Below are 25458 nucleotides of genomic sequence, written 5' to 3' on the forward strand. Positions count from 1 at the left end.
TTTAAATGGAATAAAACTTCTTGAACATACAAATTCATTTTCGTCCCAACAGCCGACCAACTTCACAAATCCAGTGTATGCCACCCTATACATGGGAGCCCACAACAGCCGTAACTCTCTGGCCAGCACAGATGAGAAGAAGGAGCTGCTGTCTCAGGGCGATGACGACATGAGCGACCCACTGGCATAAGCTCAGCCAGGAGCGAACTCTGCCAGAATTGTCCTGATCGGCCGATGAACTGCTGAGCCAATAAGCCCTTTCATCTTATGCCTTTATCCATGAAAAAGAAAAGCAACAAAAAAAGAAGAACACTGTACAAAATGTATAAAATGAAGGACTACTTTTTTAAGTACTGGCAGTATTATATTTTGTTCTTTGAAAAAAAGAAAATCGTCCGATGACGTCAAGGAGTCATTTTATGGACATTTATCCAGTTCTTTTAAAATTTTACTTGCCATGCTCCTCACAGCTCTCCTCCCTTGTCATGCAAATAGCCACTACCTCTGTGCAAACGTAAAAGATAGAGATACCATTGGCAGTGGAACAATTTTTATTTTTTATTTTTGTATGAATTGTATAGGGAAACGAATATTGTTCCATCATGGGTGACATTGCCAGCTCGTGTTTCTGGAGAGGAAAATGCTCACATGAATGCTTCCTGGATGCTGGTGGGGCTCGTTTACATGATGTGTATTATGTATGTTGCTGCTGCTGAAAGTCTGACACAGGAGAACACGGGAGAGGACACAGAGTTGCAGCATCAGATCTATCTGTTGATTGTCTCAAAGAACTACATCCAACTGATTGTCTTTCACCTTCTTGCACAGACTAAAGTTATATATTTGCATATATATGAACCTATTAACAAAGTGTCTTGAGAATATACCCAGGAATACAACTGTCAGTAACAATAGCAGTCTGTACTTTTATCATTTTATTTTAGCCATTGTAGAATTGGCAGTAGGAGACAAGTGAGTCTGTGGCAGTGTGTGTGTTGGATGAACATGATTGTATTAAAGTCACATTCCAGGTTCAATTCTGGGATGATCTGTGGCCTTGGATTTGCCTATGGCAGAACACTCTCCGCAGAGTGGCGCTGAACTCCGCACCGGGCTGAGAGTGAAACAAGCTTCTGTGAAATTCCAGTTATCAATAAAATGCAATCTGTGACGAATAAACTTGCAGAGGATGGTTGCATTTACTTAGCTTTGTTCCGTGTCTGTAAATGATGATTGTAAATCTACTTGCAGGAAAGGCCAGGGAGACCGCTTGATGGTACGCTTTTGTGTGGGAGATTACACTTTGTTTTAACTGTATGTAATTACATATACATGTAATTTAGGTTTAAGCTTGATGCTAAGCATTCCCAGGAAGAGCACTGATCAGCTTCCTGATAGTATTCCTTTGTTATTCCTTTGCCTCGCTGCTAATGCTAACCATCTGTCCTCTGTCAGCCTGGACTTTAGCCTTTGAAGTGTTGCTTTGTGTTGCACCATGCTGCTTGTACCCTAGGTTTTATCAGCCATACCTGCCAATGCTCTGCATGGTGCGCAGACATATTTTAGCCAACAGATTTTCTTTGCTCTTCACATGTTAACAGTATTGATCATTTATTTTTATTATTTTTTTTAAAGTTTTACAATGTTAATTTTCATCACAACATGGGAACTAAAACAATCATTTTTGGTTTGAGGATTTATTTGATGGCAAACACACATGGAAATTTGTGGTCATAATTGTTTTGTTATGATTACATTTTGTTTTGATATAAGAAATTAAATGGATTTTTATAGTAGAACTGTATGGTGGCTCTGTCCGTCATTTGAAGAATACAGACTCTTGCGAAATAAAAATCAGCTAAACTATCCGAAGGCGCAGAATAAAAGCAAAAGGTGTGAAAATTGCTTGCTTGTTATTTCACCTCAAATTATACCAAATATATCTTTAGTTACAATATTTTATATTTATTAACAAAAGTGTCATCAGGAGGATCGATATAATCTGCTTTCTTTATAAAAAGTTGATTGGAATGCACATTTATAATTAAGTCCATCAAAACAAGTGTCTCATTTACAATACATCCAATGTAGTGTTTAACAGGTCCCTTTGTGTCACTGGACACTCAACACAAGATATCTCTGAGGCTAGAGGTTTATATAAAAAAGTATTCTAGCAAAAGAAACATCCTTCATCCACCACCAGACTTACTGCGAGTGTAATAAACATCGGATCGAGACAATAGCAGTCCATTTGTTTTTCTTCATTTGTCACTTTCAAGGCGTCACTGATGTGTGACAGAAAGCGTTGTCGTGATTAAAAATAAAAAGCAACATCTGAACATGACACGACGTCATTGTAGCTGCAATAGGCACACTTCATATGGTGCATCTTTAAAAGCTTACATTTGGATTTTCAGTCTTTGCATATTTTAAGTACAATAAGACAAAAGCTGTAGTATAAGGCAAAACAGATAAGACAGTTTATCACAGGAATGACTATGGCTGACTTGCATACGGCGTAACACTGTTTACACTAAAGGCACTTCTGACACAACATTTTAGACATCTGATATATTTTGGCTTGCCTAGCATCGCTGCAAACACCTGTAATGATGGTTTTGAAGACACAAAATGTCAGATGTTTTATCTGAATGAGGAACATTGTAACAAACATTTAATGTTTTAAGACAAGCGTCCCAGCAGCAGAGTTGGCATCTTCCCTTGGTGTGTCCTGCTATTGTAAAATAAACAACTCTTGGTACAAAGAAAGCACTTCTTTCTGCTGTGTGGTCCAACAGCCAGTTCAGTTTTAAAACAGTCCTCTGACTTGGTGAGCTCAAGTGGAAAGGACTTCTTCTGAGTCTCTTCAATCATTCTTTTTCTCTTAAAGTGGCTTAGACGGGCCTCCATAAATAAATAAATTACCCAGCAAAACAAGGCCTACGCGGAGTCCCCTGTGACTTCTGTCGCCTCAAGTTGCAAATGGACCACCAGGAAGAGCAGGGGAGGAAGAGGGTTATGGGCAGGATAAGGCAGGGCAGGTGGTATAAGTAACTTGTAAGTATTTTAGGGTCTCTTCCAACCGCTCCGGATCAGTGCGTCAGCTCGCAGGAAGGGCTGGTTTCGGAGATCTGTGAGTTGGCAGGAAGACAGGGGGGACACACATGTTAGACCACCTGCATAATCGTTACCATTTAATAAGAATATTTAATGACAAAGAAGACTAGACAGCTTGGTCATTTGCATGTTATTGCGATATTCCTTGTATTCCACAGTGAAAAGCAGTGGTTTTGGGAATGCAGGTTCAATATAAGAAAACTACAATAGCATAATTACTACTGGTACAGAGGGTTGGTAGACAGGCTCTAATGGTAAAGCTGAATTGTCCCTTATTTTAGTCATATATTACCTTAGAGCTTGTCGACCAAGATGCTGTTATTGCATTGAGCACAGACACCACATAGATGACATTGTTTACAAGAGAACATATAAATGACACTGGACAGCATGCAACATATAGTATGGTAAAGGGGTGATGGTGATAAGCAATTACCTTTTCGTAACCTTTCTTGTAACTTGCACTACACATGTATTTTCAGTTCTTTGTTATGAGGAAGCTTTACAAACTAATCACCAAATCTGGAGAATAAGCCTCAATATGACACAATGCACTCTTTAAATATGCTTCAAAATAGGTCTTGATTGGAAAACCTTGTCTTTGAATTTATAAATCTACATACAGTACAGTATGGGAGGAAAAAACAATTCTGCTGAAGCCAAATGAACATAAAAATGGATTTCAAGTAATTTTACAGCAGCCTAAACGATTTCATTTTTTGTGCGTTTTATTTAAAATTGCAATAATAAAACTAAAATAAAAGATAAATACATAATTTGTTATGTATTTTTGTATCTTTTTTTGTTTGATTCCTGTTGCATCCAAAGCAGTAGCTTAAGCAGCTGACATCACTGTAGCAGAGCACAACAGCTGGAGGGCCAAGCAGAAGGCCAGTGTTCAGCCAAGCTACGCCTTTCTTACCCTCTCATAGGAGTGGAAAATACTGTCATGTATCTTCTTTTGAGCTGGAGGTGTGGAACAAACAGTGGTGGGTGAGGAAGAAAGAGTGAATTATTAGTGGGAAACACCAACACCATACAGGTTAGTCCCAAAGAACAAGACATAGCCAAACCTCTTTTATCATTATTGTTCAGATTAACATTAACTTAATGTTTGTCATTAAGCATGTCATGCTACATTATTCAAATGAATGTATTGTCCACAGTCACTTGTGCTACATTCATTTTTAATATAGGCACACTGTTTTCAAAGTCAAATTCTCTTACCGACTTTGTTTAAAGACGTTTGGCTCTCCAATAATATAAAATAGGAGTGAAGAGAAGTGATAATCAAATGACTAATGACAGCCCACATTAGATGACAATGTTTCAAGATGTGTTTAAGGGGGGGGGGGGACATGCTGCATGCACAGGGTCAGGAGGCATACTGGTCCTGGACAACCTTGGCATAGGGGACAGGGCTAGCAGTTGGCGTCGTCACAGAGGTTGGCTTCACAGAAGAACCGTGAGCCGCGTTTAGCAGTGCGGGCTGTGAAGGGCACGCTCTTCAGTACTGGGGGAGGAGGGGGAGGGAGAGAGAACAGGTCACACCAGAAACAATGCATTAAGGATTTACGGTCCATCTTTCGAAATCCTGAATACCGGATCATAAAACTGCTCAATATTCCATCATGGCTTCATTGTGCAAAAGCATCTACTACTGTACTTAGTATCTACTACTGTTTTTAAAACAGCAGTAAACACAAAACTGTGCAACTCATGTAGAAAATCCTATAGTATTTGCTACATTACATACAGTAATGGGTATTTATTGCTTCACTGACTGTACATAGAGCCGGTGCAGCTGTGGTTGCAGACGGCTCGTCATGGTACTAATGAATGCTGTGCTCCAGATGTGCTGGTGTCTGGACCACATAGCACAAGGTGCATTGCAGTGGAGCAGAGCAGTGAATAACTACAGTCATCTTCGATCTGCGCCGCAAAGGGCTCTTGTTCCCAACAGGGGGCCTGCTAAGGATCTTATCTGTCCCACCTGTGATGATGTCCTCTATAGTGCCGTCTTTCCCCTCATAAACAGGCCTGTGGTCTTTAGCCTGACGCCTGCGCAGCTCTGCGATCAACTCATGCTGCTGCTGCCGCTTCTTCTGAGCCTGGACCTGGACCAGCAGAGGGCGCACCAGTCATTCGCTGCACATCTCAGAGGGATTCTTAGCCATAGTGTTTATGAATCTGATTTTTTGCTGTACCTTAGGGTCTTGCTCTTTAGCCTCTTGAGCAAGTAACTTCTCCCGCATGGCTTCTTCCTGCTTTTTCCTTTGTTCGTTCTGCTCCACTGCATCCTGTTGGAAAAGGTTAAAGTAGAATGTCAGCAGCATGTTCAAGTCATTGCAGGGCATGATCCTTTAGTCACAACAATACGGGTGAAATTTAGCTGATATATATATAAAAGTCAAAACATGACATATCATTAGCATTATCCCTTTAAATAGAGAAATCCATGCACTGCACTTTGACTTGAGCAGGTCTCATAAATCCTGAGTGAGAACAATCTAAGGAAGTGTGCAGTGCGTCGGGGCAGGGCGAGGCTGCTCGGGGCTAAAGGGGCAGAGGCAGTCCTGGGGCAGAGACCAGTCTAAACACCACAGCTGCTCCTCTGTCATACGCAGCTGGCCCTTCCTGTTTTTTGGCCGCCGACTATGACCACGTCCTGCTTTGCACTACTGTGCTCCAAATGACACATTCAATTTGCAACAAAAACAGAAAATTCAACCAACCAGAAGATAAAACACTCTAGACACTCTAAATTATACATTTGATGCGAATGGCAGCCGATCAGTCTGTCCTTACCTTGTAGGCTTTGATAAACCGCACAAACACAGGGAAAAACACGGAGGGTGGAGTCGTCTTGGCGCTCTCTCCAAAGTAGTTTACCACATTGTTGAAGGCTTCCTAGAATAGAGCAGAAGACAGGACCAGGGTGGAAACCAGTTTGTAAATACTGTCACTTCAGAAGTTGTCACTGTTCTTTATTACAGATTACAGAAGCACAGCTGCAGCCACATGACTTATTATTTTCCAATGTATGCTGTGAGTGAGAGGAGGTGTGACTTGGGTTGGATACCTCCGATGTCTTGGCATCTTTCTGCAACTTGTCCAGCTGTGTGTCACTGGCCTGAAGAAACCCTTTAAGGACGGAGTGATCGTGAAGACTGCACTCTCTTCGAATCAGGTCCATGCCCTTCCCTAATTCCCGGACATCGAGCAACACATTTTCCAAGGAAACTGTAATAGAAGGCGCAAGAAAATGTCAAACCCAATATGAAATAAAACATTTTTTTTTTAGAATGATGTCAAACACTAACCTGCAGCAGCTTTATCTACAAAGTGCAGTTCGTTGTAGAAATTTGCCAACTCTGGATACTTTTCTTTTACAATGAGTGCAATGTAGTGAAGCAATGTCATCTTTCTATCTGTTGACTTAGTGTCCAGTAGCTATGAACGAGAAATTAAGTTTGACCCCAATTAGTGAGAGCTATGCAGACGCAAACGGGGTGATGCACGTTTTTGTGCAGCTTAAACTCACCAGATCTAGACTTTGCAATTTGAAACCATAAACACTCCCCCTTTTGCTGCTGTTCATATAATTTCCCAAGGCCAGAATAATCTAGTAGATAAACAAAAGTGGCATGAGCATACAGAAAAAAACGTAAAGCAATTACAAGGTGAAAAAAGAGTAACTACCTCCAGCATTCTTTTCAACTTAGGCGCTGATTTGACAGAGCCTGATGCCGCTATGATTGCATTTAACTGTGGCGTCAGCATGTTGACATTGTCGCTGAAATTCCCAACAAAAGTGATGATGTTCATCCTTTGCGTGAGCCTCTCGATCTTGCTGAACAGGAGCATGAAGCGGTCCTCCTCTGCTAGCTGGTCCAGCGGTCGCCTTTCCCGCTCGTACTGGCGCAGCACCTTCACCTCTGCCTCCGTGGGCAGGAAACGCATGAGACACTCCACGAAGTCCACCGGTAACGCCTTCAGGTCAAATCTAAACAGAGAGACATTATTATTAGGGGGTACAATAGGACATCATTTGTACAGGCCGAATAAATACACACTTCTCGATTGCTTTACAAATCTCCTCTGATGTCTTGTTGGCCTTTCGTAACGTGATGGCGAGGTTTTTGGAGCGGTTGACGTCCAACAGTGTGACTTTGTTTTGGGCTTTCTGGGCTACCTTACTCTTTGTGCAAGCAAAGTCAACAATAGGACCCTGAGCTCTGGTTTTGAAGAGTTCCTCAAACCTCTCAAGGTCCAGCTCCTACAAAAATAAATAGCAGATTTAAAGATTCTGTTACAACCATATTAAATAAACAGTGTTTCGTTTACCTCAAGCACACGTTCATCATCGATTTCATTGAAGACGGTGCCATTGATTTGATTGGGCTTCAGAGCAGTCCAGTTAAATACAGGCAGACGGAACTTGGTTTTGATGGGCTTCTTTATCTTAATAGCTATTGAACATTTCAATTCAAGTCATTTTTTGTTTCTACATTTTTATCAAAAAGGAAATTGCGTCTTTTGTCTCTCTTACCTGATAAACCCGTGCTGAAAATGACAGAAGGAGAGGTGCCTGGAAGAGGGGGAGCAAGAGGTGGAGGCGGTGGTGGAGGTGGGACTGGAGCACAAGGTCCTGTTGTAAATAAATAATAAGAAATATACTTGTTCAGTGCAAAGCCAGACATTTGTCTTTTGAGGTTTCCTCATTAACTTGAGCACACACAGGATACTGTTTATTTCCTTTTCCTGTCTGGGCTGAACAGTCCTGTCATGACCTGCCACCTGCCTGGCACATATTAACAAAAATAAAATAGACCTCCTTAGAGAGCACAATGGTCCGTGCAGCTGGCTTTCTCATCCGGGTTTCACTAGAAATAATGAAATGACTCATGTGTTACCTGCTGCAGCGGCGGGGAGTGGAGGAGGGGGCGGAGGTGGTGGAGGTGGTGGGGGAGGCGCTTCACTGGCTGGTGGAAGACTAGGGTCTGGACCTCCTGGTTCAGTCAGAGAAACGGTAGAGCCCAAAGACAGCTGCCCAATGTTCCCCAGAGAGATCCCAGCAGATCCCACACCCAGAGGCTCAATGGAGATGTCTCCATCGGGCTTCTTGTGCAGTCGGATGGTGCCCTGCTGCTCCAGCTCCAGCAGACGCCTCTCTATGTTGCAGTGCCTCTGGAAGGCGGCATCTTTCTCCTTGATTACTCTCCTCAGAGTGTTGACTTGGGTGTTGGTGAACTCAAAGGTCTCCTGCAGCGTCACCAGGGGGTGATAAAGAGCAAAAGACAATGACTGCAAAAGCTAAATAAACATCCTGTTTCCTCCTGACCTGATTTGCAATCACAGCAATTTAGCAGAGCACCTGAACCTGATCTTAGCTTCCAAACAGACACACATACAGTACACAGGCAGACCAAAGAAAAAGGCTCATCCCCGGACTGGTCCAACTCACCCGAACTGCCTGGAGCTCCTTATCCTTCAGAATAAGCACCTTCTCCAGATCAGCAACTTTCATCATTGTCTCATTCTCCACCTCCAAAAGCTTCTCTGTCACCTGCAAACAAGAGACAAGAGAGATTCACACATTGATCTGCAGCCTGGGCATCTCTCCCAGACCTCACTCTCTGCTATACACTGCATCATCAGTACGAAATAGGATATGATGGGCAGCATGACACAGCATAAGGTTGGTAGAGCCAGTACTTATGGCTACATTTTGAATACATGCAACATTGGAATCCACATGGACTGCAGCTCTCCTCCTCCTTCATTCCTAAGTCCTGAGAGACGAGTTTGTTTTGAAATTCTTCAAATTATGTCAAGCCTGCCTACGACCTCTTCATGTGAAGATATCTATGCAAAGCAGCGTGGGATATGAGGGCAACTCCCAGAACGAATGAGGCAACAAGAGAACAATGTGAAGATTGTTATACACTCTATAGTCTCATCTTTTAAATACAGCTGTGTTGCTAAACACATGAATGGAATTCAGGCACAGAGCACAAAACTGTACAGAAACAATCTTGTAACAGGTACAGAGGAGGTCAAAGTACTTGATTTCATGACTTCAGTAAAAGTACAGACACCACAGGTCAAATATTACTCCAGTAAAAATAAAAGTTGCTCAGTTAAATGATATGATATGATATGATGATGATACTTAAGTGAAATTACTGAAGTATTCCCTGTAGAAAATACACAAAGGCCCTGTACCTGAACAAACATTGACATTTTATTGTCTAGAACACTAGCCTGTATGTTCCTGAAATTAATACAAATGTTAAACATTACATTACTAGAAAAAAGAGCCTATTCAAAATACAAATTACAAATCTAAATTCTAAAACACTTCTAAAGTGCTTCTAAAATGCAAAAATTGACCATCTGCACAGCAACATAATGGAGACAAGACGTCTTTCTCTTTGTGAATCAGTAGCATTAGAATGTACATCTGCACAGCACCACCTTCTGTTCATAGAGTGTTCAGTTTACTTTTTAATTGAGCATAACACATGGCCAAATTTACCTTAGTGCATTTATAGAAAAGTAGTGGAGCAGAAATACTGTACTGATCTTTCAAATGTAGTAGACTAAAAGTAATAAGTTCTCAACACAAATACAACTCAAGTAAAGTACAGATCCTCAAAATCTCTACTTAAATACAGTAGCAGGTGTAGCAGGTGAAACACAGCTATCGTTTTACACAGTAAACTGTAAACAGACCAGGTGCATTGGGTGTGGTCTTACATGGGACAGGTGCTCTTCCAGCTCATCTACTTTTTCAAGCGCCGCATTTTTTGTCTCTGCATCTTCCAGTAGACCTCCCACGTCAAACACATTATCCAGGTAGGCCTGGATCTGCACTGAGAGCTTGTCACTTTCTGTATGTTTAGATTTCTGAAATAGGAAAAAAGAAACATACAACCAGAATTTGTTTGTTTTGCTTTGTTGTTAGTAAAGTTGCTCATGGCTCCAGTCAGAGTGGTTACATTTCCATACCTCTAAGTAATCATCCAGTCCTAATTTGGTGAATTCGTATTGCAAGTGAACCCTGAAGTTCATGTCCTCCACTGAGTGGACCACAATGTTGATGAACTGCATACAAGCAACCTGCGACAATTGCCCAGTCCAGTTACAAATTTATTGCAAGATATAGTATTTAAGACTTTTAGGGTATTCTTACCATGAAGTCAATGTTTCCCTCTTCACCACGGAAATATTCCATTAATCTCTCAAATCGGCTCTTCTCTTTGCAGACCTACAATGCAAATACGCACAATCAATTTGTTTTTATTATTTTCATAATAAAGGATCAATATAAAAACAAATGTGACTCAGGGAGGAACAGCCAGTGCAACATATGTATGGAGTATATTGTTTTCAACACAGTTAGAAACAAAGCTAAACATATTAACATAATCATTTTGTTTTTCACTGACTGAGGGTCTGTTTAAAATCCGCTGACAAAGGAAACATCATCTTAAAGTGTAATCTTATAAAACTATGAAAAACAAGCCATATTTTGACTATTGGGCCAAATAGTTGCGTGTCTTCGGGACTTCGTTCCAGAGTTTTTGATTGTGTCAGCAGAAACTGTGAGCAGATTTTGTGCCTGACTGGTTTCCATCAGTGACTGGATCCTTATCATTCGTTCAAGGTTGAGTCCCAATGAGTATAATGACTGCAGACAGACCACTGTGGAGCTTCACTTACACCCCCAGCAGAGCTTAAGCACCCAAATTACTTCCGACTTTTCACGACAGTATTTTTACACAAAGCATGAGAATACAGTAGATGCAGGTTTTTTATATAACCAATTTGAATTAGTCTGAAGCAAAAAAATCACCTCCTTAAAGTTGTCAAATGCTGAAAGAATGATTTCATGTCCGCCTCGAACCAAACACACAGCAGCCAGCAGCTCAAGGACTAAAGCCTTGGTTCTGGGAGAAAAGAAAATCATTCATTTAATTGTGAAAAAACAACACACTCAAACTAGTGATAAACTGCACAAACAGTATGATATTGGTGCAACCACAAAGTTGTCTTTAAAGTTGCACAAACTAAATAAATGACAAAGAAGCTGAGTTCCAAAACAAATGGTCTCTCTTTAACCAAGACAGATTTATATAGTAATATAAAATAAATGAATAAATAATAAATAATAATTAAAAATTAATAATGATAATAAAAAAGTGTATATAGGTGTATATATATACTGTATATATATATTAGAATATACACATTTTAAGAATTAGAATCCCATGATGGGGAGTCCCTTTCCATTTTCTTCAAATACATGGCAGCTTTGATGTAGTATAAAACAAGGAATTATTATTATTATTATTTTTCTGTTTTTTCTTTTTTTTTCTAGCTATCATATAGGAATTCGAACCACTGTCACAGCGCATCAGATATGTAATAGCTCCTCTTGTTTGTCGATTTTATTTGCTACACAAGGGGAGAAAAAAAAAAAGACAAAATATTGTGTGTAATAAGAGAAATGTAAAAATGTACACATTTGAAATGTAAAACCACACAATAAAGTAATTAAAAAAAAAAAAAAAAAAAGTTGCACAAATGTCCCAATTAAATTAGTGTTAATAAATTGTTTCAAGGGCATAACACTTCAGTACTTCAGTAATGTGGGCAGGTGTTTTAGTCCACTCCCTTAAACGTTCATTATGAAGTGATCAGCTCCTGCGGTTTACCACTAATCCCTCTTTAGCAAACATTCCTCTAACAGCCTCTGATCCCTGAGTTCAGACAGAGCAGAGCTCCACAGTGAAAGAAAAGCATATCATATGAAGTGGCTGCAGGGTTTCCCCCCATTGTTTGACCCAACCCAGTGTCTATAAGGAGAGGAGCCTCGGCAGATCTTACCTTGAGTTCTTATTGTTTAAGCTCAGAGCAATTTCATTGACTGCATGTGCATGAGACATCACCATATTGAAGCCATACTGTGGAGACAGATGACAGGATGTGGTCAGACATTGACGCTGAACTGTAATTCTGACAGTGGAGGAGTGAGCTGAAAACCAGCGGCAAAAAAAGAACAGCACAACTTTTTCCAACTCTGGCCTCTTTGAAATCAGCTATTTATAAATCCATACGCTATTTAAATACAGAGCTGTACAAACAAGCATCCTAGCCAACAATAAACAATCAGAAAAGTCCATAAAAATAAAGTACAAATAAATGACCAAATCTGTGCATTAATTAGATTAGTCATCAGTGTGTTTGTGGGTAATAGTGCTTTGATACCTGGTAGTTCATGATGGCTCTTAGACACATGATGCACACATGCACGTCGTCTTTCTGGCTCACGAGGCGCGAGTTCTTGATGGTTTTGCTGTTTGAAACCGTGCCATAGCTGCAACACATGGAAACAGTTAATGCCTGATAATGAAGTGTTGGCCGAAAGACTTGCTCAGCTTCTTTGTGATTTATATTTCTCTGACTGAGTTTAAAGTGTTTTTGTAATGCGACACAGAAAGTTGCAGGAGAAATGAAAGAATGAGGCTTGACAGAAAAATCATAGATGGTTTTTGAGGTTGCAGATGCATTATGGGAAACGACTGACTTCTGCTGCTGTCAGCGGCCCAGCTCTGTGCAGACAATCACTCCATGCAGTTGTATCATTGCAGTCACGCAGTGCATATCAGATAGCTGTGTAAAATTGGTTTCATAGTCGCATGTGATGACGCCTTTTTAAATTGACACACTCCTTAGATACAGCAAGCATGAAATTCTACCAAGTTGTTAATAATCCATTGATTTACCATGCTCTGTAACGTTTAGTATAATTTCATTTAATGCAATTATATTCAATCTTTAAAGGACCTTTACCAGAGTTTTTTCACTGGAATAGGTTCATTAGCACAATTTTTAGGGAGTAGTGTTGTCACAGTAAGGTACACTACCGCTCAAAAGTTTGGGGTCACTTATAATGCCCTATTTTTTTTAAAGAAAAGCACTGTTTTTTATGAGGATGACATTAAATTAATCAGAATTACAGTCTGGACATTGTTAATGTTGTGAATGCCGATTCAAGCTGGAAACGGGTGATTTTTAATGGAATACCTACATAGGTGAGCAGAGGCGTATCGCTCCAGTGTTCTAATGGTACATTCTGTTAGCTAATCATGTTAAACGGTAGTGTAGGTATACAACAACTAGCCTGCTAGTTCATGATTATTAAAAAGGCTTCATAATTACATACACAGCCTTCAAAGAACATTTTCCACAAAATGCTTGCTTTTATGTGACACGTTTTATTCCACTGTGTCCACAAGTCAGGTGTCGGGCCTTTAAATCCTTCTTTTCAAACAATATTGCAACCTTTATATGTTTAAGTCAATATTAGAAGAACAAATAGTTCAGCATGTTTTATACTATTTCGAAATGAAACGAGCTAGACATACCTACACACCTGTTGGTTGGAAAGGATACGCTGATTAAACTGCTATGGGTGATTAGTCTATGGGGGATCACTATAGTTTACTCTATTAAATGGGAAAGACTGCACACTCATATGGGACACTGCCTGCATTGCCCAGCTCAAGCTCCACATCATCTTATGTGTGTATAAAAGAGATAACAAGAGTCAGGGTTGCTCAACATATGCTGCACCTCACAGCTGGCTTTCATCTCTCACATCTGGAGGAGCATTTACCAAAAAGACACCAAGCAAAAGGTCAAAGACTTTCTATCCGTGATGAAGCTCAGCACTTTGATTGAATTTGTATAGAGCGAGCTGGCTTCAGGTCAGGACAGGGGTCACGGCTGTTATAGCCGAAAAATAATGGCTCAAACTAAATAGTCATGGGTAGTGGTTTGCAAAACAAGTTACAAGTATGAAGCATTCAAGGTTAGCAGAGCGAGGCGGCAATGTGGACGAAGCAGGGTAGAAGCAGGACAAGGCTTTGCAAATACATACCGCAGGACAGACTGACGGGCCGAACGCACCAGAGTGTTGCAAAACGGTTGAGTGCTTGTATTGTGCAGATCTTCGATTGACCTGCTCCATGACCTAGACTTGTCCAAGAAGCCATCATCCCCATTCTCCAGCCCCTCAAAATCCAACCTGCACGGCCACAAAAGCGGGAAGCCAAAACAGAGGCACCGGCGGAGAGGAGAGGAGAGAAGCAGGGGAGGAAGTTATAGATTACAGCAGCCTGGGGTTATCACAAGAACTGTCTTCAAGCTGCAGCAACAACTCAAAGCTTAGGAATTCAAGCGACATACTGTATACAGCTGCACTGCATCACGTCACAGTTATACACATTACGGCATGTAAACTTAAGGAAAAGGAGCACATTTTAGATGCACAAGCAGCTCTTTAGCCCTATGTTAAAAATCAGCAGCTGTGTCCAGGGCCCATCCCACGTCCACATAGGAAAGGCAGGGCTGAAGAACCTTGTGTGTGTGTGTGTGTGTGTGTGTCAGGGTTTGGACAGGAATACTCACATGACAGCGCACTGGGCAAAGGAGAGGTACTCCACCAGGATGTCCAGGCCACGGTTTTCATCATTAAGAAACTCCCTCACCCACCTGTGACGCACAAGGGACAGATTTATGAGCAGGACAGGCGTGGCTTATTCAGGAGAATATCATCAGTTCATCTATTGCATAATTATCATTTTATTTCAGTGAAGCAGCAATTTTAATGAAGAAATGTTGGGCAGAAAAGTTATTTTATTTTATATTATTTTTAAGCTGCTGACAGGAAGTGACAGGAAGTGACATAGATAAAGGTAAAGTTCTATACTTTACCTTGCAGTGTGACTCATTTTCCATTGACTTAACATGGTTGGCACGGCAACAGTTTAAAATTGTTGTCCTCTATCTATGTCACTTCCTGTCGGTGTCTAATAAGGAAGTGAAACTATAAACATCCCAAAAATGGCCAAACTAAAGAAAGCTGGGCACAATCTTTAGCAAAATTTTAAATATAACTGTGTTGACTACGTTTTAGCAAACTTTGTGTCTAATGTGTCAACTGTAGCTGACGCTAAATTGTCTATTTAAGTTTAACACGACATCGGTCAGACTATGCTACTACAGCCTTTGTTTGTTTTGTTTGTTAATTTTATAAATCTACAAAAGATATACAGTTCATTTAATTTATTTATTTATCAGGACAATGTACAGTTACATTATGCTCGTGAGCAAAGATGCTTGTATCAGACTGTAGCTTTTTTATCTGATTTCCATCTGTAGTCCTATAAAGAAAGCCAAAGCATCCACAGCAATAAGTATCACAGCTTTATGTTTAAGAGTAATTTAACAGTTTATTTATGCAAAATAAAATGACAGGATGTGATGCTCGGTTAAAAACCCCCAGTGTGTAAAACCACCAGAGGAAAAAGGTCATATGTTTCTGCTTTTATGAGTCAATCTATCACTGGTCTACTTGGTGAACACGGTGATATTATTTTTGCTTTTTGTTAATGCCAATATATATGTAAATTCGTGACCAAAATACGCTTTGCTAATGTCCGGAATAAACAACATAGTCCTTGTGTGTCCCTCTTGTAGTTTTCACAGTGTCCCAGAAGTTTTGCTCAGCATCATACTGATGTCTTGTGGACATCAGTATGAGGCGTGCAAGTCCCTTTTTGAGATGACGAGGTAGCTACATCAAATGCAGACATTTATTCCCTCACACAACCTCCTCTATTTAACCAGAAACTGAATCTGACACCTTCAGTTTGTGTTTGTTTATTTCGTTTATTTATTTTGATCATGCAATGTTTTCCTTTAGTTCATCTCTTACTAATGAGATAGATTACTTAAACTTGTGTGGCGTCGCTCACTTTTTAATACGTTCCAGTTTGCCGTGTTTCGATTGTGAGGACAGAGGATTCACATCTGACATGCATTTTGCCTAAATCTATGAAAACTAGGAACAGGACCACACTAAGCTGCAGTTGGCTTTTGGGGCAGCGTGAAAGGAGGTCCTCTTTTTTTGCCTCTAGAGTAGAGTTTCAAGTTTCCTTCTTGTTCAAATCCTCTTCTCTCGGAGCAGAGACATCTCCAAACAATGAAATTCCCATTGAAACGGTAGAAAGAATGCAGGGGATATATATGATTAGCAGGTCTGCACAGTCAACAGTGTGTAATCTGCCTCCCCCTCGAACAGCCCACTCACTCACTTCTCCAATTTCACCTTTGGAAAAAACGGGATTGGGGGGAAAAAGGTTCTCAAAATAGCAACGGTGCGACATACGGGCAAATCAGACAGGAAAGCAATCAGGGGTCCAAATCAAACCAGGAGGCGCAGACAGGGGAGAGGTGGACAAAGATCTGGAGCGGTGTGCAACAGGAGAGGAGACGGGGGGGGGGGGCAGTATTTCCTGTCTACCACCCCCACCCCGTCCTGAGTTTCTGCTGCCTGCAATGCTTCACTTTTTTCCCCAAATCCCCCCCAACTTTTCCCCAACTGGTTGCTATTTCAGATTTCTTGGCAGCTCCAGGAATAACACAGCAGAAAAGACCCAGACGCACACAATAAAGCAGCATCTGTTGCACTTAATTCCCACGCACGGTTTTAGAAAAGTGTGCATTTTTGTAGCACTAGTATCAGCAGTTGTAATTAGAAGAAGTGGTTTGTTAATGTAAAGAGCAGCATGAAGTGAATTAAGATTACTAGACAAATCTCAAGGGTTTTTTAAAACTTTAAAACTTTGTTAGACAACTTCTCTGTTGTGATACTGTAGGTAGAAAAGTCTAGAAGTAACTTGTGCGCGCTGAGCTGAGCTGAACATCGGTGAGTGTGGCTTCCTGTCCTTCTGGCATACACAACAAAGCTTCCTGCTCACAGTGTGTTCGGGGGATGTGTACAAGGCAGCACAATGGCTACCATCTGGGCATTATATGCAGCGGCTCTATGAAGTAGAGCTGCCAGGGCACAACAATAGAGGGACACTGGGCACCAAACAAATGTGTCCCTGCGGCAACAGTGGAGGTGAAGAAAAGGGTATTCTTTACACTTAAAAAACGAAGGGCTTCTCTTAGTAAAAGTTCTGTGTCAGAGTTATATACTTGTATTTAGATCGGTTTCTAAATACCAATGGCCACTCAAAGCAACCTTAACCTGCATTCTCTCCAGTTTGGCATTACCCAAATCTAAAAGCTTCTTGACTGGAGAGCTTACAGCCTATGCCCAGTAAATGTAAATAGATCGTTTTCCTTGCGCTGTTGCTGTGTTGTCGGCACTATATTTTTTTGGCTTTCTTTTAAATCACATTTGCCACTTTTTGCATCACTTTTTTTGTCACTTTTTGTCACTGAACTGGCTTTTCTGTGGCATTTTTGTCTCTTTTTCATCCATTTTTGGTCCCTTTGTCATCAGATTTTTGTCCCTTTTTCATACCTTTCTTGTCTATTTTTCCATCACATTTTTGTCTATTTTTCATCACATTTTTGTCTCTTTTTCACACATTTTTTGTCCCTTTTTCATCCCTTTTTTTTTTACTTTTTGTTTCTCTTTTGTGGCTTTTCTGTATATTTGTCACAGTTTTGTCTCTTTTTTGTCGCTCTATCATTTTCAATGTGAGATGGGCAGCTGGATGTAACAGTAGTGAGGGGCCATTAACTAAAGAAGAAGTCGTCGGCAAAAGAGCCTCTGCAGTCGGCCTTAATGATTCACTTGATTTTTATGAATGAACAAATGTTGTGGAAAAATACCCAATGTGGTTGGTCCTCAGAGATATCTCCAGCTCCCTCAGGACTTTGGTCGACTCCTGCACTCGCCTCCGAAACTTCTGCACGGTTCAACACAGTAGAGCAGTGTTAAAGTTATAGTCCAGATGTTCACTGGGGGAGACGCTGAATTTCAAAATTGCCATACCTTTCGTGTGACGCCAGGGTCTAAGTATCCTCGTAGTTTCTGGATGTACGTGTGTGGGGGATTTTTGACCTGGAACCTCTCCTAGAGCACAAAGAAAGAAAAGGCACATGCAAAGTAATGTGCATGATATACTGGATGTAAAGTGAATCCATTGTGCTGTGACTAATGTAGTTTGATTTGAAGGGTTTTCCGTTAATCTAGGACAAAAGTACGAAACTGGCGAGTGTCCGGCAATCTGGCATGGCTGCACTTAACATTTTTATATACCTAAATAGATACTCCTCCTCACCTGATCACAAATGAGGTCCCATTTCTTTTCATTGTCGTACTGTCGAAGGAGGCGAGCTTTATCCGGAGGCAGGTTCATGGAATTCTTAAACACAAAAAAACAAATGCACTTTTATAATGTATACATATATTTATGACATATTACACTACTACACATATCAGACATTTATTTGGAGCCATTTTTATACACCACTGGCGTCAACCGCAGTGCACAGACAAAATTGTGAGGACTTGAAGCGTGACCTCACTTCCTGTGTTGACTCTTAACATCCTGTCGCAGGAGATGATCCAAATCTCCTCAGTGAATTCACGGCTGACACTGTGTTTAGGCAACAGTTTGTCTCAACCACAAAAGCCACAATCCATTATCAGCTGTCGTCTATGTGGCCGTCACAAACAACACAAGCAGTCTTTTTTACAACCCTCAGTGCTCCAATGGTGTGGACAAAACTACTCACATTTTGATATCACTTCATCTTCTGTTGGAATAAAACGCAAACAATACTTGACTTATAACTTCCTTCATTAGAAAAGAGGCTGAACGGTTCTTCTTACCCCCCGCCTGAACCGAGCACATTTTCTCCAGTTCAGCTTTACCTAAATCTATAAGCTTTTCAACTATAGAGCAACAGTGTAACGCCTCATTTGAAAGCTCAGACCGTCGAAGCTTTCATCGCTTTTTTGTCATGTTGTGTTTTTTGTAGGTTTTTAGTTGTGTTTTCGTCACGTTTTTGTCACATTTTTGTTGCTTTTGTCGCCATTTTGACGCTTTTTTGTTTTGTTTTGTTTTTCTTTAGTAATTTCCTTGCACTTCAGTTTACAGCACAGTATTAGCATGATAAAAGAACGAAAGAGCATGGAACCAAAATGTGTAACGACAAATCAGGCGCACACCCACCTTGTTTCATGATAACGCTCATATATAGACTGTAAATCATGCATAGCATTTATTGGAGATATTAGAAATAAGGCAGCAAAGTCACCCTGATTTAAAGCTTTTTATAAGGTGCACTTAAGGTGGTGATGTAGTTAACGCTCTTGTCTCACAGCAAGAAGCTCCCGGGTTTAATCTCCAGGGAGGACGTGGCCTTTCTTTGTGGAGTTTGAGATGTTCAGGAGTCGATTTCATGAATGGAAACTGGATCTTATGACACTCATTGTGAATTTGCTGTTGAAATTGTTTCTTCACTACAACTGCCTTTCTCAGTCTATCAGTGTATCAAGAACTGTAATATCAGGTGAGGAGTGGGATATTGATAGACTATTTTACTGACCGTCAGTAATAATCATAATGTTATATTTCTGCAATTTCAGCAATGCTGTCTTGCCAGTATTACCCGTGTTGCAATACAATATGTAGCACAGAGGAAGAATTAGAGCAAGAATGTGTCCTGTTTAACATAGTGGTTGAAAGTGATATATTTTTCTTCTTTTGACCCAAACTGCCCTGTGATCCTCACTGCTCCTCTTTACCCTCTCTTTGGGTAAGGTCACAAGGGTAAGGGTAAGCCCCATAGATAAGTGTCTTTTACAAACATTTAAAAGCTACGCATCAACACATTTAAAATATTAAAAGTTCATAACTCTCCACAGAAATGGGCTAGAGCAGTGGTCCCCAACTAAGTAACTGCTCTTAAAAATGTAAAACATGAGCACAGTTTGTCTATTTATATAGCAGGGCTGATCCATGAATCAGTTTGCCATTTTATTACAATGTATAGAGAGGATGGAAAGGCTGGGCTAGATAGTTCCTTTTTTTTTACATTCTCTGGAATGTAGGCTCTACACGGTAGGGGCCGGATTAAATCATTTTGCGGGCCGCATCTGGACCGCGGGTTGTATGTTTGACACCCCTGGTTAAGATAGAATGAACATTTACTATTTGTAATATCTAAAAATGTGATGATTTCACAAAAGCATCACATTTGTGAAAAGTTTTTTGTCTTCCAGTCATGCATACTTCACCAAAACTATGGCATAACAGCCGTAAAAGGGCTATTTTGAGAGTAATTTAGTTTAAAAAAATAGTAACCGCCTGATCTGTAATATGTTGCACGTTTTGTCAAATTACTATAGGGTACTATTAAAAGGTAAACTTAGTCTGAAACTAGGGACCACTGGGGGATGTTTCTTTATGACAAGATTTGGGTAATTTGAGCCCACTAACCCAATTAGACTAATTGCATTTCACTTTCTCCCACAGTGATACAATCAAGTACTTCCTGTATTTATAGAGGAGGCTTAAAAATGTAGCTGCTAGCGGTATCTTTCCAATATTGAACGGAAAATTCTTGCATAATTGGCCACAATATTGTTGTTTGCCACTGTGCCCGCATACCTTCCCCTCTCTGTGGCCTCTTCTTGTTTGACCTGAGACTGGTTTGGGACAAAAGATTGAATGTGATGCTTTGTTTTGACTTGGTGCTGTGCCATTTCTGTCCTTTGACATTTGAGCCATGTTGTTTCTCTCGCAGAAAAGGGCACACAAAGGCTTAGGCTGGTGGTGGGCAGGGTCTGCGTTTGCCTCCTGGTGCTGCAAGAGATCAGGATCCACCAGACACACCGATCAGTGCAGAGTGCTCAACCAGACTTCTTTTATCAGCCAACCAGACTATAACTGGTTCTATCAGGGAAATCAGGAGAGTAGAAAGACACTGGACCGTCCATATGAAGTGTAGAGTGTAGTAAAAGTTCAAAATGGCAAGAGACATAGATAAGTACAGTATATAGGTTTCTGTCATTGTTCGTTAGTTTGCAAGATAATGAAAAGTAAAGCTTCAATTTTCACATACATTTTTGGTAAGTTAAGTAAGTAAAAGACCTCAGGTCTTACGCGTAACAGCACCTTCTATATTAAACTTGTGCATGACGGCACTTCGGACCCGAAGTAACAACTTTTTGAGTGACAGTGCAGGATTTTAGAGGCAGTTGTGGTGAACAGGTCTGGGCTCATTCTACACATTAGGACATGGCTAGAACATGTAGGGGGATGAAAATACTTGGTTTTAAAAAATTTAAACTCTGTATAGTACCTTTAAGTGAATAAAAAAGATGGATATTTCAGATCCACTGATTCTGATTTTTTATTTGTTTTTTTTTGTCAATTCATGCAATTGCTATTTGGGAAGCATTAATATTTGAGGGAAGACTGAAATATGAACTGCTAAACAAACAACAAGAATTCTATGCATTTGAGAACACAAATGCAATATACAATGTATCTATACAACTTTACATTGACAGAATTCTTTATTGTTTGCTTATTGCGACCATTACAATGGCAATTTACTTGAGCAGTTATAAAGATGCTTTTAAAATGAAAATTGAACATTTTTGGAATTAAAGCAAACAAAAGTATTCAACCCCCTCAAGGGTCAGGTTGGAGGTTAACCAGGCATGATGAGTCCCAGAGGGCAACCAGGCCTGGAGATGAGCACTTAAGTCATACACCACACCAGTAAAGCTCCAGTGTCTGCTGCAGTGACCCAGAGTCTGTCATGGCTCTGTCCTCACTTCAGAGAGACTGGGGCAATTCCATCTGCCCCAAACCTGACAGCGTCACAATCCCGCTTGATTAAGTCCTGTCCCAAACCACAGTCTGTGACCCTGAGCCATGAGGAGATGAGAGTTCACAGAGAGACCAGAGGAAAGAGCGATGGCAGGTTCCGGACTTTACTACTTCCCACTTATCATATCATAAACGAAGGTAAAGTAAAACTGAACATGCACAAAGTCTTTTATACTTTGTAGTCTCCATGATTTTAACGAGTAAGAGGCAAATTACCTCTTTTAGTCCAATGTGCTTAAGCTTAAGTTGTCACTGTCATTCAGAAAACTGTTCTGTGAACCAAGGAAACAAGCTACAGAGGTAAAGAAATGTTGGGGAAAGGTTCAACATGAGACAAGTCATTTACACTAAACAAGAAAACTCTTAAAACTTATCAAAGATTGATTGTGTGTTTTGTAAATGTTTCATAAACATGACCTATGTGTTCCAAGAAAATATAAGGTTAATATGATAATGGTAATAATAATACTACATGACATAACTATGCGGATTATTGTCTACCTTGTACTCTTCTGTGCCATTGCCGGAAATAAATCAATTAAAAATGAATGAGTAATATTGGTTCTACTGATAACAATTGTAATGGTGATTTATTACAATGTACAAAAATGTTTTACATGATGTAAAGGTTGTTCATGATGCGCATCCTAAAGCCATTGCCTTTTTGTCGTGACTAAGTATCAGTAGTGACCCCGATCTGCACCTTCCCTCCATTACTTAGTGGCCCGCACCTCACCCACTAACCTCAGCCCCCTCCACAGGCTGCCCTGAAGATGCTTTTGAGGGGAAATTGAAAACTCATTTACCTTATGTGCAGCACAGCAGAATAAATAAACAACTACATTTCTAGTCTTTTTTTTTTGTCCCACTCCCCTCAGACGCCTCATAAGTCTCAGTGGTGCATTTCGTTTTAGCAGCAGTAGCCTGTAAACAGAGGCAAAAATGGTTGAAATAATGACATTCTACAATGTTGTGAACGCAGCCTATTTTAAATTGTAGGCTGCTTAGAAGGTTGTAATGTCATGTGTGAACACAACCTATTTTGCAATCTCAGCACGTGTCTGTGTTTACGTGGTGCTGGGGCAGGTGAGAGGTGTGATGGGGGTGCATTGTGAGGACAAAGTTAGCAATCACTTTCAAAGGTGCAGATTTGCTTTTCGCGCCTTTCATTTTACTAGATTCATTAAACAAACAAACAATGGAACAATATCTTTTGGAGATATCACCGTATAAAAGGATATTCTCGACTCGTCTTTGTGCTTTGTCAGTGGACAGGGTGCAGACTGTGAGCTATACTACTATCTGCGATATGTTTACGCAGGCCAGAGTCAGTTGTCAACAGCTCAGAGCGAGTGGGTGTTTTGGAGATGGACATGGTGCAATTTTGACAGAAAACCCAAACTACAGCGAACACTGAACAGAGAGAATGGCTCACCACTAGCGGAAACTGTGTCACAAACCTATGCCTAAACCTTTAACAGATTGCACTTTTCTTTAGCGGGCTCCACACTTATCATTTTTACTTCCATTTTTCATTATTGTTCTTGAAGCATAAAATCTGCCTTTTAATAGTGGAGCTGGCACACAGAGAACTGACACATGTTCTCTTTTGGATAGAAACAATATAGTACAAAATATAGTATTATTGCATGAAATCCCAGTGCAGTGACTGGTGTGAGGGAGCCAAGGCGCTGATCCCTATCAGGGAGTGGGGCCAGGAGGGAAAGAAAACAGTTTCAAAATGGCTCCTGGAACGGCACTGTTTTCCTTAGCATTTTCTTTTAGCAGATCATATTTTAGACTTCCCTCATGACAGCCCATTGAGGTACATATTTATTTACAGTATGAAGCTATAGGAGATGTCGCTATACATACAGGTTGAGTATTATTGTTTTTCATTATTTCATTATTGTTTATGAAGATATACTTTGCCAATACATTACATGGATTTCTATTTGTTGTGTTTTTTGTGGTGGTAAATGATCAGAACCTATTCCCTCCACACACTACAATTTGCATGTTTATTTGGCACCAACTTTACACCTGACGCCCTCCCTGACAAAACATGCAGGTTTTAGCCGTGCACAAAAAGCTGTGGCTTGTGATCACTTGTGGCTGGACAATCTTATAAATTTAGGTCATTCTTATATCACGATATTATCTCATGTGTGACATAATTTAGCCCCAGCAGCTTTTTATTAATGATATGTCAGTCGGCCCATTGTCGCTGTTCCTGTGTTCCCAAACACAATAGGAGGAGACAGGATGAGAGCTGAAGGGACTTCCTCCACTCTTCAGGAAATCCACAGAGATGGTTTGGAGCACGGAGAAATACAAACAAATGTAATACATAACAAAAGCACTGTGTGTGGAGGAAAATATTGGTTTTCTGAGCTCAAAGGTAAATAAGACAACAAGAGTGTGAGAAAATGCTGTCCCCTTTTTTGTTAGTGGACATCTGATCACTATGTTGCTAGTGTTGTAATCTAAACCAGGCAATCGCAACAAAGCAACAAAGAAAGAGCCAGTATCTCTCCGAAACAAAGATTTTTTCTTGCATGCAGCTACAATCTCTCCTGTTTCAGGTCTTGCTACGCTACTTATTCGTACCACAGAGACAAACCACACTGAAATGTTAATTCAAATGCAGTGTGAAGTAGATTGAAAGCAATGCGTAAACACGTGATCCATCTCTTTCTCTTCTCCCATAACACTCAGCCTTTGACCTCTGTTGACAGAAATCACTTTCCCTCCATTCCCTTCATGACAACACTAAACTAAATGAAACGCCCTTGTTCAGAGTTCAGTTAGTAAATTGAGGAGTGGTTCATTCCCACCTTTTTTGCCCTTGGGGTTTTCCTTTAAACACAGTGTACCCTTACCTCAATGGCGCTGATTTATTTAGAAAGTGATCCCAAAAAACACTTTACTACAACATAATCATTTAACGTGCTGTTCTTTCAAAATATTCAGATACTGTCTTTAATCACTAAATTGAATCAAAGTCATTACATACCACAAGGTCACCATACCCCTGGTTGAGAAACACTAGATAAGAGAACTCATGTTTTTTGTCTTAAATCAGTGAAATTAACTCTTTCACCAAAAAGGTACTAAGTGTGTAATGAGTCATTAGATAAACATCAAAAGTAACAATGTTGTGGAAATTATTATAGACTTTTGGTGATGAATCAGTGAGGTGGACATCCTGTTTGTACAGCTCAGTGCGTCCGTGCAGTGCAGCGGGACGTCCCGGACAACAGCCCATATTCACTGGGAATGTGAGGAATGCAGGTACATGAATGCCTCAATAACTCACACTGCCGGCCTTTTAACTAAGTGCCCTGCTTAAGACATGAAGGTCAACAGTGGAGAAAGGGGACAGTCCGAAGCAGAAGGGGGAATCATGTTTTGGAAATCACCAGTGTTGTGGTGGATCTAAAAAACACAAAACAGATAAAGAGAAAGTCAAGGAGAAAAGTTCACAAGATCACATTATGGTCATGTGCTCAATGTATCTTCCGGCAAGCGTGGTGGGAACTTTGGTGAAAATAATTACGCCGTCAAAAAGAAAGGAACTCAAAATCAATATAAATTTCTGGTTTCTGTGGCCAGGCCT

At 40.4% G+C, this 25458-nt stretch overlaps 2 protein-coding genes across 6 annotated transcripts in view; one reads left to right on the top strand and one right to left on the bottom strand.

Moving 5' to 3' along the window:
• Window positions 1-1653, top strand: part of LOC306964025 (low-density lipoprotein receptor-related protein 1-like) — a 67699-nt gene extending 66046 nt beyond the window's left edge. For both annotated transcript variants that reach the window (XM_079557861.1, XM_079557862.1), the window contains one exon: window positions 53-1653. In XM_079557861.1, the coding sequence (XP_079413987.1) occupies window positions 53-190 (138 nt within the window). In that variant the 3' untranslated portion in view covers window positions 191-1653. The remainder of the gene's footprint in view (window positions 1-52) is intronic.
• Window positions 1654-1958: 305 nt separating this feature from the next.
• fmnl3 (formin-like 3) overlaps window positions 1959-25458 on the bottom strand; it is a 28009-nt gene continuing 4509 nt past the window's right edge. Inside the window, exons 2-26 of one of the 4 annotated variants that reach the window (XM_079557865.1) lie at window positions 18273-18356; window positions 17984-18064; window positions 17821-17897; window positions 14599-14682; window positions 14069-14215; window positions 12394-12502; window positions 12013-12089; window positions 10979-11072; window positions 10316-10390; window positions 10132-10242; window positions 9880-10029; window positions 8585-8686; window positions 8034-8382; window positions 7670-7768; window positions 7465-7589; window positions 7194-7396; window positions 6820-7123; window positions 6662-6742; window positions 6441-6570; window positions 6200-6360; window positions 5926-6027; window positions 5325-5417; window positions 5111-5234; window positions 4040-4083; window positions 1959-3131 (exon numbers count right to left, since the gene is read on the bottom strand). In XM_079557865.1, coding sequence (XP_079413991.1) covers window positions 3093-3131; window positions 4040-4083; window positions 5111-5234; window positions 5325-5417; window positions 5926-6027; window positions 6200-6360; window positions 6441-6570; window positions 6662-6742; window positions 6820-7123; window positions 7194-7396; window positions 7465-7589; window positions 7670-7768; window positions 8034-8382; window positions 8585-8686; window positions 9880-10029; window positions 10132-10242; window positions 10316-10390; window positions 10979-11072; window positions 12013-12089; window positions 12394-12502; window positions 14069-14215; window positions 14599-14682; window positions 17821-17897; window positions 17984-18064; window positions 18273-18356 — 3045 coding nt within the window. In that variant the 3' untranslated portion in view covers window positions 1959-3092. Of the gene's footprint in view, window positions 3132-4039; window positions 4084-4519; window positions 5235-5324; window positions 5418-5925; window positions 6028-6199; window positions 6361-6440; window positions 6571-6661; window positions 6743-6819; window positions 7124-7193; window positions 7397-7464; window positions 7590-7669; window positions 7769-8033; window positions 8383-8584; window positions 8687-9879; window positions 10030-10131; window positions 10243-10315; window positions 10391-10978; window positions 11073-12012; window positions 12090-12393; window positions 12503-14068; window positions 14216-14598; window positions 14683-17820; window positions 17898-17983; window positions 18065-18272; window positions 18357-25458 lie in introns of all 4 variants that reach the window. The other 3 variants (XM_079557864.1, XR_013792942.1, XR_013792941.1) reach the window with 3 other exon arrangements.

Source organism: Gobius niger (assembly GCF_951799975.1).
Source record: "Gobius niger genome assembly, chromosome: 6".
Lineage (NCBI taxonomy): Eukaryota > Metazoa > Chordata > Actinopteri > Gobiiformes > Gobiidae > Gobius > Gobius niger.